The sequence below is a fragment of the Bactrocera neohumeralis genome, unplaced genomic scaffold (assembly GCF_024586455.1).
Source record: "Bactrocera neohumeralis isolate Rockhampton unplaced genomic scaffold, APGP_CSIRO_Bneo_wtdbg2-racon-allhic-juicebox.fasta_v2 cluster10, whole genome shotgun sequence".
NCBI classification, from domain to species: Eukaryota; Metazoa; Arthropoda; class Insecta; order Diptera; family Tephritidae; genus Bactrocera; species Bactrocera neohumeralis.
Window position 1 is genome coordinate 3,009,211 of NW_026089623.1, and position 11,953 is coordinate 3,021,163.

Here is an 11,953-nt window from a genome sequence, read left to right on the forward strand (position 1 = left end):
AATAAATCTATGCAGTGTCAGTTGTGATATTTTTTCTAAAAAAATACAAATTACCTCTTAATTTCTTTGTAAAATGACTTTTACCACCTTTTCGGCTAAACGAAATGCGCACTGAAATTGACACTGATTACCTCTTTCCACTAAAAATTTTTCAAGTATGATATATGTAGACTAATAACATTGAAAAAATAAATGGTTACGAAAGCAAAATGCAAAATATTCGTAGAAAGCAAAAAGTACCGTAGCAATTTTCAGAATAACGTTAAATAATAGGAACAACCAGCCATTCGGCTGAACGAAATGCGCTCACTGTATGTATGCAAGTACAAATCAATTTCAAATCAAGATATTATCATTTATCAGTAATATAAAAAGTGCGCGCTTCTCTATATTTATGTACGTACACACATATGTATGAATGTGTGTATGACATTCTCACACAAATAATGGGCCTAGTCATTGAATCCGTTTCGATCGAAATATGGTTCGATATGATCGAAAAAATTTGCGTTGAAATCATTGAAACCGTATCGAAAATAAAATTTTCGATCGAAGTGAACTCACTTACCGACTTGATAAAATGCTTTCCGCGGCACATAGATGTCGCTAATTTCGAAATCATTGATACCGCAATATCGAAAATTTGTGTCGAAATCAATCCGTTGGTGAGTGCGTTGCGGAATTCTTACAAAAATGGATAATTTGTAAGTATTTTTAAAAACAATTGCTAATGACGCAATCATTTATATTTTAAATTGATATTTTAGAGATAAGAGACAAAAACACACCAACAAAAAACAATTTGAAGTGTTAGTAAGTGAAATGAAGCTGCACCCCGACATAGCGAAAGGATTTTCGCAAAGAGCACCAGGCGAATTGAATAATTTTTGGGAAGAAATTTCAAACAAATTAAACGCAGTAGGTCCCCCAATCAAGGACAGAACTGGATGGAAGAAGGTATGAAAAATCACCATTTGTATATTATCGGAATTAAGCTACCTAAGTTATAGGTTTGGACAGATTTCAAGTTTGCGACGAAGAAAAAAATGGTCAAAAATGCAAAGCAAATTTCAGGAACAGGCCAAATTTCTTTAAGTGCACTGGAAGAGGAAGTGAGTGTTATTCTATCACTCAATGCATCAGTGGAGGGATTAAAGGGCATTACAAGTTTTGGATGCTCAAAAGAAAATATTCCGGAAGAAATACCAACAACAAGTACTCCCCGCAAAAGACCGGTTGAGTCAATTTATTCCCAGCCTGACATTGACTTGATTGAAACGTCATATATGACTCCTGGCCAGACCATAGAATCTAATGCAGATGCTGATGTGTTCTGTACCCCGCATAAAAAGAGTAAAATAAACAAAATGGGTCTTCTTACAGAACAAATAAATATTCAAAAAAAGATGGAGGAAAATGTATCTAAATTGTTAGCCACGCTCATTAAACATCAAAAAGACTATATCCAAGAACAGTCCGACACAAACAGGTGGCTTAGGAAACTAAGTGAAAATGAGAAGGATAAATTGAAAGAAATGAAGCGACATAACGCTGTCATGGAAAAAATAGCCTTTGATAAATTGGAAACCAAAAAAAAAAATTCTAGAACTGGAACTTGAACATTTAAATAATCCATAAGTTTTTATTATTAATTCAAAATATTTACATTTTAATGAATTTTTACGTTTTTTAACTTAGTTTTAATAGAAATGAACTCAACATATTTAGTTATATATGAACTTATACTAAAACATATCTGAAAAAGTTTCTCTTTTTCTATTTGCTTCGTCGGTAGGCATATCATTTAAATCATTGTCATCATTGTTTGAATATTCATTTTCAGATATATCCAGGTGTGGCTCATTAAAATTTTCGTTAGAATTAAAATGCAAACGAATATTATGCAATGCACAGCAGAAATTAACAATACGCGCTGCTTTATATGGTGCGTAATGTAGTCCTCGTTCACTACAAAGGCAACGAAATACTGATTTTAATAAACCTATTGTTTTCTCAAAAATTATTCGGCCTTTAGCATGATTCGTATTAAATCTTCTTTTTCTGAGGCATGTGATTGGTTCTCTAAATGGAGTTATGAGCCATGGTTGAAGAGGATACCCTTTGTCTCCTTTAATGCGTACATTTTTATTAGGTGATTGTACTTTTATCAATGGTTTCTCACCTAATATTAAATTTGGATTTCCTCTCCGATAATTGGTTGCGCTGATAGTTTTTATGTCACTCAAATCCCATATATGAGAATCGTGACTACTGCCAGGATATTTTGCACTAACGTAGCGTATTTGCATTTTGTGGTCGCACACCTATATACATTCAGAAAAGCGAATATATATAAATATTCAGTTTAAAGATAAATATAAAAGTCTCACTATCATAACGTTCAGACTTGAGAATCCTTTGCGATTATAATACAGATGTTTATCTCTCGTTGGAGCCATTATCTTTATGTGAGTTCCATCAACTGCCACTGTCACACCCGGAATTTTTGACTTGGCAAAAAAAAATGTTTTTGATTCCAATTCTTCGTTTTCATTCATGTAAATAGAAATCCTCCGTGAACATAGTCTGTACTCAAGAATGTTTAGAACTTCCTCTAATATTCCACAGAATGTCGATTGGGCCACATTTATATTGAAGTCCTTTCCAACACAATGCTGATAGTTGCCTGTGGCAAAGAAGCGCAGACATGCAGCAAGTTTTATTTTCGGAGAAAGAGAACCTTGTCTCTTATCATTTCCACATACATTTTCGTATTCCTCTAAAATGTATATAAATGCTCCTTTGTTGATGCGAAAATTTTTGAAGAAACTGTAAATGTATATGCATGTAAACAAAGTTATCTATGTATGTCGTTTTTAGCTTAAATACTCACTTATAATCATCCATTTCCAATATGTCTTTTGAATTATTCCTCAAATTTCTGCGCTCGGACAGTAATGTAGAAATTGAAAAAAGACACTGTTGAAAGAGACAGTAATAAAGAAAGTTGAAAGAGACACTGTTGAAAGAGACAGTAATAAAGAAAGTTGAAAGTTCAAAGAGACAGTACAATTGCCTTAAGGGCTTATAATGATGTTTGTGATAATAATGTGGGCACAAGTGCGAAACAATTGTTTTGATCATGGTGTGTGGCGCATTGGGTATTATAATATAAACCATGAGTGGTTAATGATAGTGTGAAAATGAGCTGTGTTAAGGAAAAAGATTTTATATTAGTTAAGAAGGAAATAGAAATATGAAGATGTAATTTGTCAATGGAAATTATAAGATTAGATGAAAAATTGGAAATTACATTTGAATAAACTTTTATAAGTTGATTGAATGGTAACATAGCATTTTTGATAAAATTGCACGAGGTCGTGTAATGGTCAGAATGGCCGTGTCGGCGCACCCTAATGGTATGTGGATATTGGTATGCGTGTGTGAGTGTATGTGTATAGACATTAGAAGTCTAAGTTCCTCATTATTCCATCAGCCGTTAATTGTGCTGTGTTTGGTTGTCACTTCAAGAAGTACCGCTTTAGCGGGGCGACAACGTGGCGTCTCCACCGTCGAGTGTGGTTGTCTGCATGTCGTCTCTTCGAGGAGTACCGTTTTAGCGGGACGACAGCGTGGCGTCGCTATCGTCGAGCGTGGTTCGGTGGTAAGTTCAAAAGGAAGAAAACGACGTAAAGTCACTCGAGTTGAGAACTTGATCTAGTGAAGTCGTGTTCAAGAGTTAATAGTGTGAAGTGTGAAAATATTGTGAAGTGAGAAAATATTGTGAAGTGTAAGTGTGAAACCGAAACTCGCTACGCTGCAAACATGTCTACCGAAGACAATGGTATTCCGGCTTTCTATTCACTTGACAAGTAGGGTCCCTTCGGCATGGCTTTAAAGGGTATAAAAAAAACAAAACGTAATAACTTAAATGAACCCAATAAATCTATGCAGTGTCAGTTGTAATATTTTTTCTAAAAAAATACAAATTACCTCTTAATTTCTTTGTAAAATGACTTTTACCACCTTTTCGGCTAAACGAAATGCGCACTGAAATTGACACTGATTACCTCTTTCCACTAAAAATTTTTTAAGTATGATATATGTATGTACATATGTATGTAGACTAATAACATTGAAAAAATAAATGGTTACGAAAGCAAAATGCAAAATATTCGTAGAAAGCAAAAAGTACCGTAGCAATTTTCAGAATAACGTTAAATAATAGGAACAACCAGCCATTCGGCTGAACGAAATGCGCTCACTGTATGTATGCAAGTACAAATCAATTTCAAATCAAGATATTATCATTTATCAGTAATATAAAAAGTGCGCGCTTCTCTATATTTATGTACGTACACACATATGTATGAATGTGTGTATGACATTCTCACACAAATAATGGGCCTAGTCATTGAATCCGTTTCGATCGAAATATGGTTCGATATGATCGAAAAAATTTGCGTTGAAATCATTGAAACCGTATCGAAAATAAAATTTTCGATCGAAGTGAACTCACTTACCGACTTGATAAAATGCTTTCCGCGGCACATAGATGTCGCTAATTTCGAAATCATTGATACCGCAATATCGAAAATTTGTGTCGAAATCAATCCGTTGGTGAGTGCGTTGCGGAATTCTTACAAAAATGGATAATTTGTAAGTATTTTTAAAAACAATTGCTAATGACGCAATCATTTATATTTTAAATTGATATTTTAGAGATAAGAGACAAAAACACACCAACAAAAAACAATTTGAAGTGTTAGTAAGTGAAATGAAGCTGCACCCCGACATAGCGAAAGGATTTTCGCAAAGAGCACCAGGCGAATTGAATAATTTTTGGGAAGAAATTTCAAACAAATTAAACGCAGTAGGTCCCCCAATCAAGGACAGAACTGGATGGAAGAAGGTATGAAAAATCACCATTTGTATATTATCGGAATTAAGCTACCTAAGTTATAGGTTTGGACAGATTTCAAGTTTGCGACGAAGAAAAAAATGGTCAAAAATGCAAAGCAAATTTCAGGAACAGGCCAAATTTCTTTAAGTGCACTGGAAGAGGAAGTGAGTGTTATTCTATCACTCAATGCATCAGTGGAGGGATTAAAGGGCATTACAAGTTTTGGATGCTCAAAAGAAAATATTCCGGAAGAAATACCAACAACAAGTACTCCCCGCAAAAGACCGGTTGAGTCAATTTATTCCCAGCCTGACATTGACTTGATTGAAACGTCATATATGACTCCTGGCCAGACCATAGAATCTAATGCAGATGCTGATGTGTTCTGTACCCCGCATAAAAAGAGTAAAATAAACAAAATGGGTCTTCTTACAGAACAAATAAATATTCAAAAAAAGATGGAGGAAAATGTATCTAAATTGTTAGCCACGCTCATTAAACATCAAAAAGACTATATCCAAGAACAGTCCGACACAAACAGGTGGCTTAGGAAACTAAGTGAAAATGAGAAGGATAAATTGAAAGAAATGAAGCGACATAACGCTGTCATGGAAAAAATAGCCTTTGATAAATTGGAAACCAAAAAAAAAATTCTAGAACTGGAACTTGAACATTTAAATAATCCATAAGTTTTTATTATTAATTCAAAATATTTACATTTTAATGAATTTTTACGTTTTTTAACTTAGTTTTAATAGAAATGAACTCAACATATTTAGTTATATATGAACTTATACTAAAACATATCTGAAAAAGTTTCTCTTTTTCTATTTGCTTCGTCGGTAGGCATATCATTTAAATCATTGTCATCATTGTTTGAATATTCATTTTCAGATATATCCAGGTGTGGCTCATTAAAATTTTCGTTAGAATTAAAATGCAAACGAATATTATGCAATGCACAGCAGAAATTAACAATACGCGCTGCTTTATATGGTGCGTAATGTAGTCCTCGTTCACTACAAAGGCAACGAAATACTGATTTTAATAAACCTATTGTTTTCTCAAAAATTATTCGGCCTTTAGCATGATTCGTATTAAATCTTCTTTTTCTGAGGCATGTGATTGGTTCTCTAAATGGAGTTATGAGCCATGGTTGAAGAGGATACCCTTTGTCTCCTTTAATGCGTACATTTTTATTAGGTGATTGTACTTTTATCAATGGTTTCTCACCTAATATTAAATTTGGATTTCCTCTCCGATAATTGGTTGCGCTGATAGTTTTTATGTCACTCAAATCCCATATATGAGAATCGTGACTACTGCCAGGATATTTTGCACTAACGTAGCGTATTTGCATTTTGTGGTCGCACACCTATATACATTCAGAAAAGCGAATATATATAAATATTCAGTTTAAAGATAAATATAAAAGTCTCACTATCATAACGTTCAGACTTGAGAATCCTTTGCGATTATAATACAGATGTTTATCTCTCGTTGGAGCCATTATCTTTATGTGAGTTCCATCAACTGCCACTGTCACACCCGGAATTTTTGACTTGGCAAAAAAAAATGTTTTTGATTCCAATTCTTCGTTTTCATTCATGTAAATAGAAATCCTCCGTGAACATAGTCTGTACTCAAGAATGTTTAGAACTTCCTCTAATATTCCACAGAATGTCGATTGGGCCACATTTATATTGAAGTCCTTTCCAACACAATGCTGATAGTTGCCTGTGGCAAAGAAGCGCAGACATGCAGCAAGTTTTATTTTCGGAGAAAGAGAACCTTGTCTCTTATCATTTCCACATACATTTTCGTATTCCTCTAAAATGTATATAAATGCTCCTTTGTTGATGCGAAAATTTTTGAAGAAACTGTAAATGTATATGCATGTAAACAAAGTTATCTATGTATGTCGTTTTTAGCTTAAATACTCACTTATAATCATCCATTTCCAATATGTCTTTTGAATTATTCCTCAAATTTCTGCGCTCGCGACGAATTTGTATACAATTTTCATCCTCATTATCGCTATCACTTAAATGTAACATGATTGTATCCATTTCAAATATTTATATAAACGAAGCAAAAGCCCAGCCAATTTAATTTTTCAAACTTGTCAAATTTACCGTCGATAATGTAGTTTGACATTTGTGTTTTTTGATAAAGCAGTTTATCGACGGAATGAATGACTGCATGAAAATTTTCGATCGAAAATCTGTATCGTATCGAAATCGAATTCGTTGCGGATTCAATGATTAGGCCCAATATATGCGTACGCATGTAAATCAAAAAATACAAACATTCTTCTGGAAAAACAACAATAGTCTCAAAAGTCATCATACATGCAATATGTTTAAATATGTAAATATGTGCGTATGACATTTCCACACAAACAATACATACTTACATGCGTTCACATGTGGATATGTCACCCTCAAAAATTACAAATATTGCTCTACAAAAACAACAATCGTTTGAAAAAGCATCAGAAACAGTGGTCGGCATTTCATAGCAAAATTTTGCAAACTAACTTCACACGTACGCTTACGCTCTATCGTTCAGTCGTTGTCGAGCCAGCAACGAATTAACATCACGCAAAACTATAGCGCAAAACCAAATATGCCCTGCGAGAAATATTTTATGATTCTAAATGCCTTTGATGCCATGCAATGCCTTTTATGTTCCAAGTCTTTTAAAGATAATAGGGAATATATCCTTAAAAGACATTTTGTTAATTTTCATTATACTAATAATTATTTATAAAATTTGCTTAATTTTAATTCCAATTTCTCACTGGGCTACTTTTTTTTCGTGCTTACCAACACAGTGACAGATCCTCTCATGCCGACCACTGATCAGAAACCAATATGGCAGCCAAATTGCCGACGTCAAAATTTGTAACAACAACACAACAACAAAATTTTCATTCGTGAACGCAAACGTACTTTCAAAAAGCATATTCGATTCATTCATAAAAGCAGACGCCATTACATCTCCCCGAGCATGCCTTACCCACAAGCTTTTTTCGCGACGTTTTCAAAAGCTAAAAATCATAAATTGAATATATTTCTGAAATGTATGAGAAGGAAAAAGTGACAACCTCGCAAATATAAGTATTAAAAAATATTAGAATAAAATAGACAACATAGTTTATTTGCCGAATTTCAAGTTTAAAAATTTTTCATATTCAATATTCTTCTTATTTTTGTGTACAGTGAATCCCGCTTAAGTAGTACTCCGCTTAAATGAAAATCATCCCTCTTAACTGCCTATGTCTTGCGGCATATCACGGTTTGTTTTTTGAAAAACATAGAAATTATTTGTTCAATTCACAACCTGTGGTAAAGCATCGTAAAATCGTAAAATTATAAATTTTTACTCTTGTTTTTTTTATAATTTTACGATTTTACGATGCTTACGACAGGTTGTGAATTGCTCAATTGTTTTAAGTATCACTCGCTTAAGTATCCGCACTCGCTTATGTGCCATATGATATTTTTATTTTTAACAAACCACAAAAATCTGTATCTTTGATTGTGACACATAACCGGGATTGACTGTATTTGTCAGGGAATGTAAAAAATATTTTGTAATATTTTTACGCGGCTCACAAAAGTCTGCGTCGATATGTATGCAAGCTCACACACAAACATACATATTTACGCTTGTTTGACGGCAAAGCTGTACAGCGGCAAGGGAAGCGGTGACAATCAGCGGCCATTCGTTAATTTTTTTCGCACAGCTTGGATTTTCCACCAACAACACAATGTTGTGACGCTTTGTATGGAACAATGGGTGTGTATATTCACATACAAAGTTGTGTGTAGACAAATTTACAAACATGCGAATGGTTCTTTCAAATTTGTTTACGTGCACACAAAATTACATTCATATGTGAATATGTGAACATTATGCGTATGGTTTTTTAGAATCTTTTTACATGTACACGCAATTATATGCATATGTTAATCTGTGTGACGGCTTGGTTATAAGATGTTATCAAAACTTCTAATGCCCAAAGAAAATAAATTCATACATAAATACTTACATATGTATAAAACTTATAATAACTATATTAATTAAATATTTATTTATATTTCAACAGATTTAATGGAATTCATAACACAGTACAACAGCTAATCTGGGGGGTGAAAAATTCCAAGTCAGGGTGATGGTACTAGGTCAGTATAGTAAAACCCTCAAAGGGTTTGGCGTTCGTATGTGTCAGTTTTTTTATGACCCTTTAAATTTTATCTTATGTTATAGTGAGCGAAAATTGGGTACCAAATATAGTGTGCTACAACCGTCTAATGGATTGGAAAAATATATAATAGTGGTTCGCGAGTTATGTTAAACTACGTTTTTGCAAAAATGTTACAACTAAGCGAAAAACATCAAGATAAGGAAAAAATTTAAAAGGTCATAAAAAAAAGTGCGTGGAGTCCCTACGCGCGGATAAAGTTCTACTTCTTAGTGATATTCCAAGAAATGCATATCATTTTGTATGAAAGAAAACTAGAAAACTTAAATTCACATTTTATAAATTTATTATAATTTATTATCTCCCCGAGCATGCCTTTGCCAACAAGTCCCCTTTCCGCAACGATGGCAAAAGCTAAAAATCATAAATTGTACAACTTTCTGGTGCTTCTCGCAAAAATCTGCGTCGATATGTATTCACGATCATACGTATACATACATACATATTTACGCATGTTTGTAGGCGAAGCTGCTACAGCGGCAAGGGGTGACAATCGGCGGCCATTACTTTACTTATGCCATAGAACTTCTATTGCTACGAATATGGAAATGACAACGAAATAATGCAAATATGCATATTTCTAAATGTCATTAATTTCTTTGAAGAAATGAATGATCCTGAGAAGTATAGTCTTAACTTTTCAACGGCCAACGCAGAGCGTTTCAACCAAAAGGAATTCATTCATTAAAATCACCACTCAGAAGTCGTTTTATCCGTTGTAAGCGAATGATTTTCGAAGAAACATCATTTCTAATATGCCACAAGACAAAATTAGAAATGAACTTCTTAACCTCACGCTGTCAGATAAAACGAAAATACTTCGTCATCGTGGGTCGATTTCCAAGAAATGTAAATGAAGACCGTACTTCACAGGATCATTTCTGTAGTGAAGTATAGTCTTAATTTTTCAAAGACCAACGCAGGGTATTTCAACAAAAAGGCACATAAAATAGTTGAGAATTCGCAGAAATGAAAGACAAAGGAAAGAAAAAGCAGTAGAACTTCAATAATGAACAAGCATACAAACATACATATGCGCAGCAGCAGCAAGGAAAGAGGTAACATTCGGCTATCCATTGTATATTTCTTTCATGCATAACAAAACTATCATTAGGACAACGCAATACAAGTGTCAATGGTGGTGTTGGTGGAATGCGCTTGAAAAGTTGCGACGAGCACGTAGGTTCGAATCCCAACAGAATTTATTTTTAATTGAATATGTCACCAACCAAAAATTGAAACATTGTTCTACAAAAACAACAACAGCATAAGCATGGCAACATTGTGATGTTAGTTGAAAAGCCGAGCTGTGCCGATAGAAACGAACAAACGATCGCCGATTGTCACCGCTTCGCTTGCTGCTCGAACATCTTCGCAGACAAGGTTGCGTAGATTCATATTGAGCAAGGTTGTGCAACCTGAATCTATCGCAACCTTTCCCGAACTCGTATAAGAAGTATAACTTCAAAAACTGACACATACGAACGCCAAACCCTTTGAGGGTTTTACTATACTGACCTAGTACCATCACCCTGACTTGGAATTTCTCACCCCCCAGACAATAATCCCAAAAATGTTCCACAGTGTAATTAAAAGGGTCAACTTGCACATATGTATATGCTTAACAACTAATATGCTCAAATATACTTTTATCTTTCATAATATATACTTATGTATAAATGATATCCATAGTCGTTTCCGCATTGTATATACGCGAATCTGTAACCGTACATTTGTAAACATTGAAATTAGCATCACTTTTCTCATTTAACAATAAAAATGCTCAATTCTGCTATTTTCGACCCCCTCATGTTAAATATTGGTGAAATCCGCTAAAAATATTTTTGTGGTGAAATCCACTAATGGAAAACTCAACCCCTCCAAAAAGAGGAACGTGATGACAATCGGCACACCATGAACCTTCTTTATAAATGTACGTTCTCTGGAATAACAGTTTTAACCAAAGTGCATAAATAAAATTATTTGCAGTGTAGGGTTGTGAAGGCTAGCCTGTAAGATTTCGCCGTATTCAAGGTATTATTTTCCTTTATTGTATTTTGGCTAATTAGCCATCTTTTACCGTCAAATTATAGTGAGTAGCAATTTATATACTCACCAACAGATAAATGAAGGAGTGAGATGAAAATAATCTGTGATTGATCGTAATCAGGGATGGGCACCATCACAATCAAACAAGCATCACATAATGAGATTGTGTTAGTGCGCTTACTGTGGGACCAAGCATACCAGCAACCAAAAATAATCAGTCTGCTTGCAGATGTCGAACGAGCAGGTCTATGTCGCACGAAGCCGCAATGCTACGAATACGTATGTATATACATATGCACATTTTTAAGAATATGTGCATAACCATTGAATATAAAATATAATTATTTTTAATTTCAAGCAAGAATAAAATTTAAGTTATTAGTTAATTATAAATTAGTAATCTAATTCATTTAAAAACTTAAAAATAGATTAAATTTGTATATGAAAAGAAAATATAAATCTATATTTGAATTCATCGAATATTTTAAATCTATAACGAAACTTCAATAAAGTTAAAGCTATTAGAAAATGAAAGCTATTATAATATGAAATATTATGAATACACATTTCAAGAGGTCAGTTAATTTCAAACAATTATCCGAGTGTCAAAAAAAAAGAGTTCATTCTGTAATAAATTTAAGAAGGTCGTCATAATTTATATCAAAATTTGCTACCTTTATTCTAAGCAGGTCTTCTAAATGTTTGTCTGAAAGCCTTGTTCTATAGGAACT

The 11,953-nt window shown here is 33.7% G+C and overlaps 3 protein-coding genes and 1 non-coding gene across 10 annotated transcripts; 2 read left to right on the plus strand and 2 right to left on the minus strand.

Moving 5' to 3' along the window:
• The first annotated feature begins 447 nt into the window (after positions 1 to 447).
• Positions 448 to 1,619, plus strand: LOC126764897 (uncharacterized). Its single transcript, XM_050482575.1, has 3 exons — positions 448 to 704; positions 768 to 957; positions 1,011 to 1,619. Exons 1-3 carry the CDS (start codon positions 694 to 696, stop codon positions 1,617 to 1,619), a joined length of 810 nt encoding a protein of 269 aa, XP_050338532.1. The 5' UTR covers positions 448 to 693.
• Positions 1,620 to 1,744: 125 nt separating this feature from the next.
• LOC126764863 (putative nuclease HARBI1) lies at positions 1,745 to 7,203 on the minus strand. Of its 7 annotated transcripts, none has more exons than XM_050482499.1 (4): positions 6,848 to 7,203; positions 6,345 to 6,783; positions 6,137 to 6,278; positions 1,745 to 2,128 (listed from the first exon to the last, which is right to left on the minus strand). In XM_050482499.1, exons 1-4 carry the CDS (start codon positions 6,970 to 6,972, stop codon positions 1,746 to 1,748), a joined length of 1,089 nt encoding a protein of 362 aa, XP_050338456.1. In that variant the 5' UTR covers positions 6,973 to 7,203; the 3' UTR covers position 1,745. The 7 variants fall into 7 exon arrangements, with proteins under 7 accessions (XP_050338456.1, XP_050338450.1, XP_050338454.1 ...); XM_050482493.1 differs by lacking the exons at positions 6,137 to 6,278; positions 6,345 to 6,783; positions 6,848 to 7,203 and adding exons at positions 2,183 to 2,324; positions 2,391 to 2,829; positions 2,894 to 3,195; XM_050482498.1 differs by lacking the exon at positions 1,745 to 2,128 and adding an exon at positions 5,640 to 6,082.
• LOC126764895 (uncharacterized) lies at positions 4,403 to 5,592 on the plus strand. Its single transcript, XM_050482571.1, has 3 exons — positions 4,403 to 4,659; positions 4,723 to 4,912; positions 4,966 to 5,592. The coding sequence occupies exons 1-3, from the start codon at positions 4,649 to 4,651 to the stop codon at positions 5,590 to 5,592; spliced, it is 828 nt and encodes a 275-aa protein (XP_050338528.1). The 5' UTR covers positions 4,403 to 4,648.
• Positions 7,204 to 9,865: 2,662 nt separating the features above from the next.
• Positions 9,866 to 10,074, minus strand: LOC126765651 (small nucleolar RNA U3). Its single transcript, XR_007668511.1, has one exon. It is a non-coding gene; the product is annotated as a small nucleolar RNA U3 (small nucleolar RNA).
• Between the last annotated feature and the right edge of the window lie 1,879 nt (positions 10,075 to 11,953).

What these genes read in the sequence shown, in the direction of transcription:
- LOC126764863 (XM_050482492.1), bottom strand. Translation starts at nt 3,180, where the DNA reads ATGGTTTATATTATAATACCCAATGCGCCACACACCATGATCAAAACA. An exon ending in TTGGAAATGGATGATTATAA is followed by an intron (nt 2,830 to 2,893) that starts GTGAGTATTTAA and finishes ATACATTTACAG; the next exon opens with TTTCTTCAAAAATTTTCGCA. An exon ending in CAAGTCTGAACGTTATGATA is followed by an intron (nt 2,325 to 2,390) that starts GTGAGACTTTTA and finishes GAATGTATATAG; the next exon opens with GTGTGCGACCACAAAATGCA.
- LOC126764897 (XM_050482575.1), top strand. An exon ending in ACAGAACTGGATGGAAGAAG is followed by an intron (nt 958 to 1,010) that starts GTATGAAAAATC and finishes CCTAAGTTATAG; the next exon opens with GTTTGGACAGATTTCAAGTT.
- LOC126764895 (XM_050482571.1), top strand. An exon ending in ACAGAACTGGATGGAAGAAG is followed by an intron (nt 4,913 to 4,965) that starts GTATGAAAAATC and finishes CCTAAGTTATAG; the next exon opens with GTTTGGACAGATTTCAAGTT.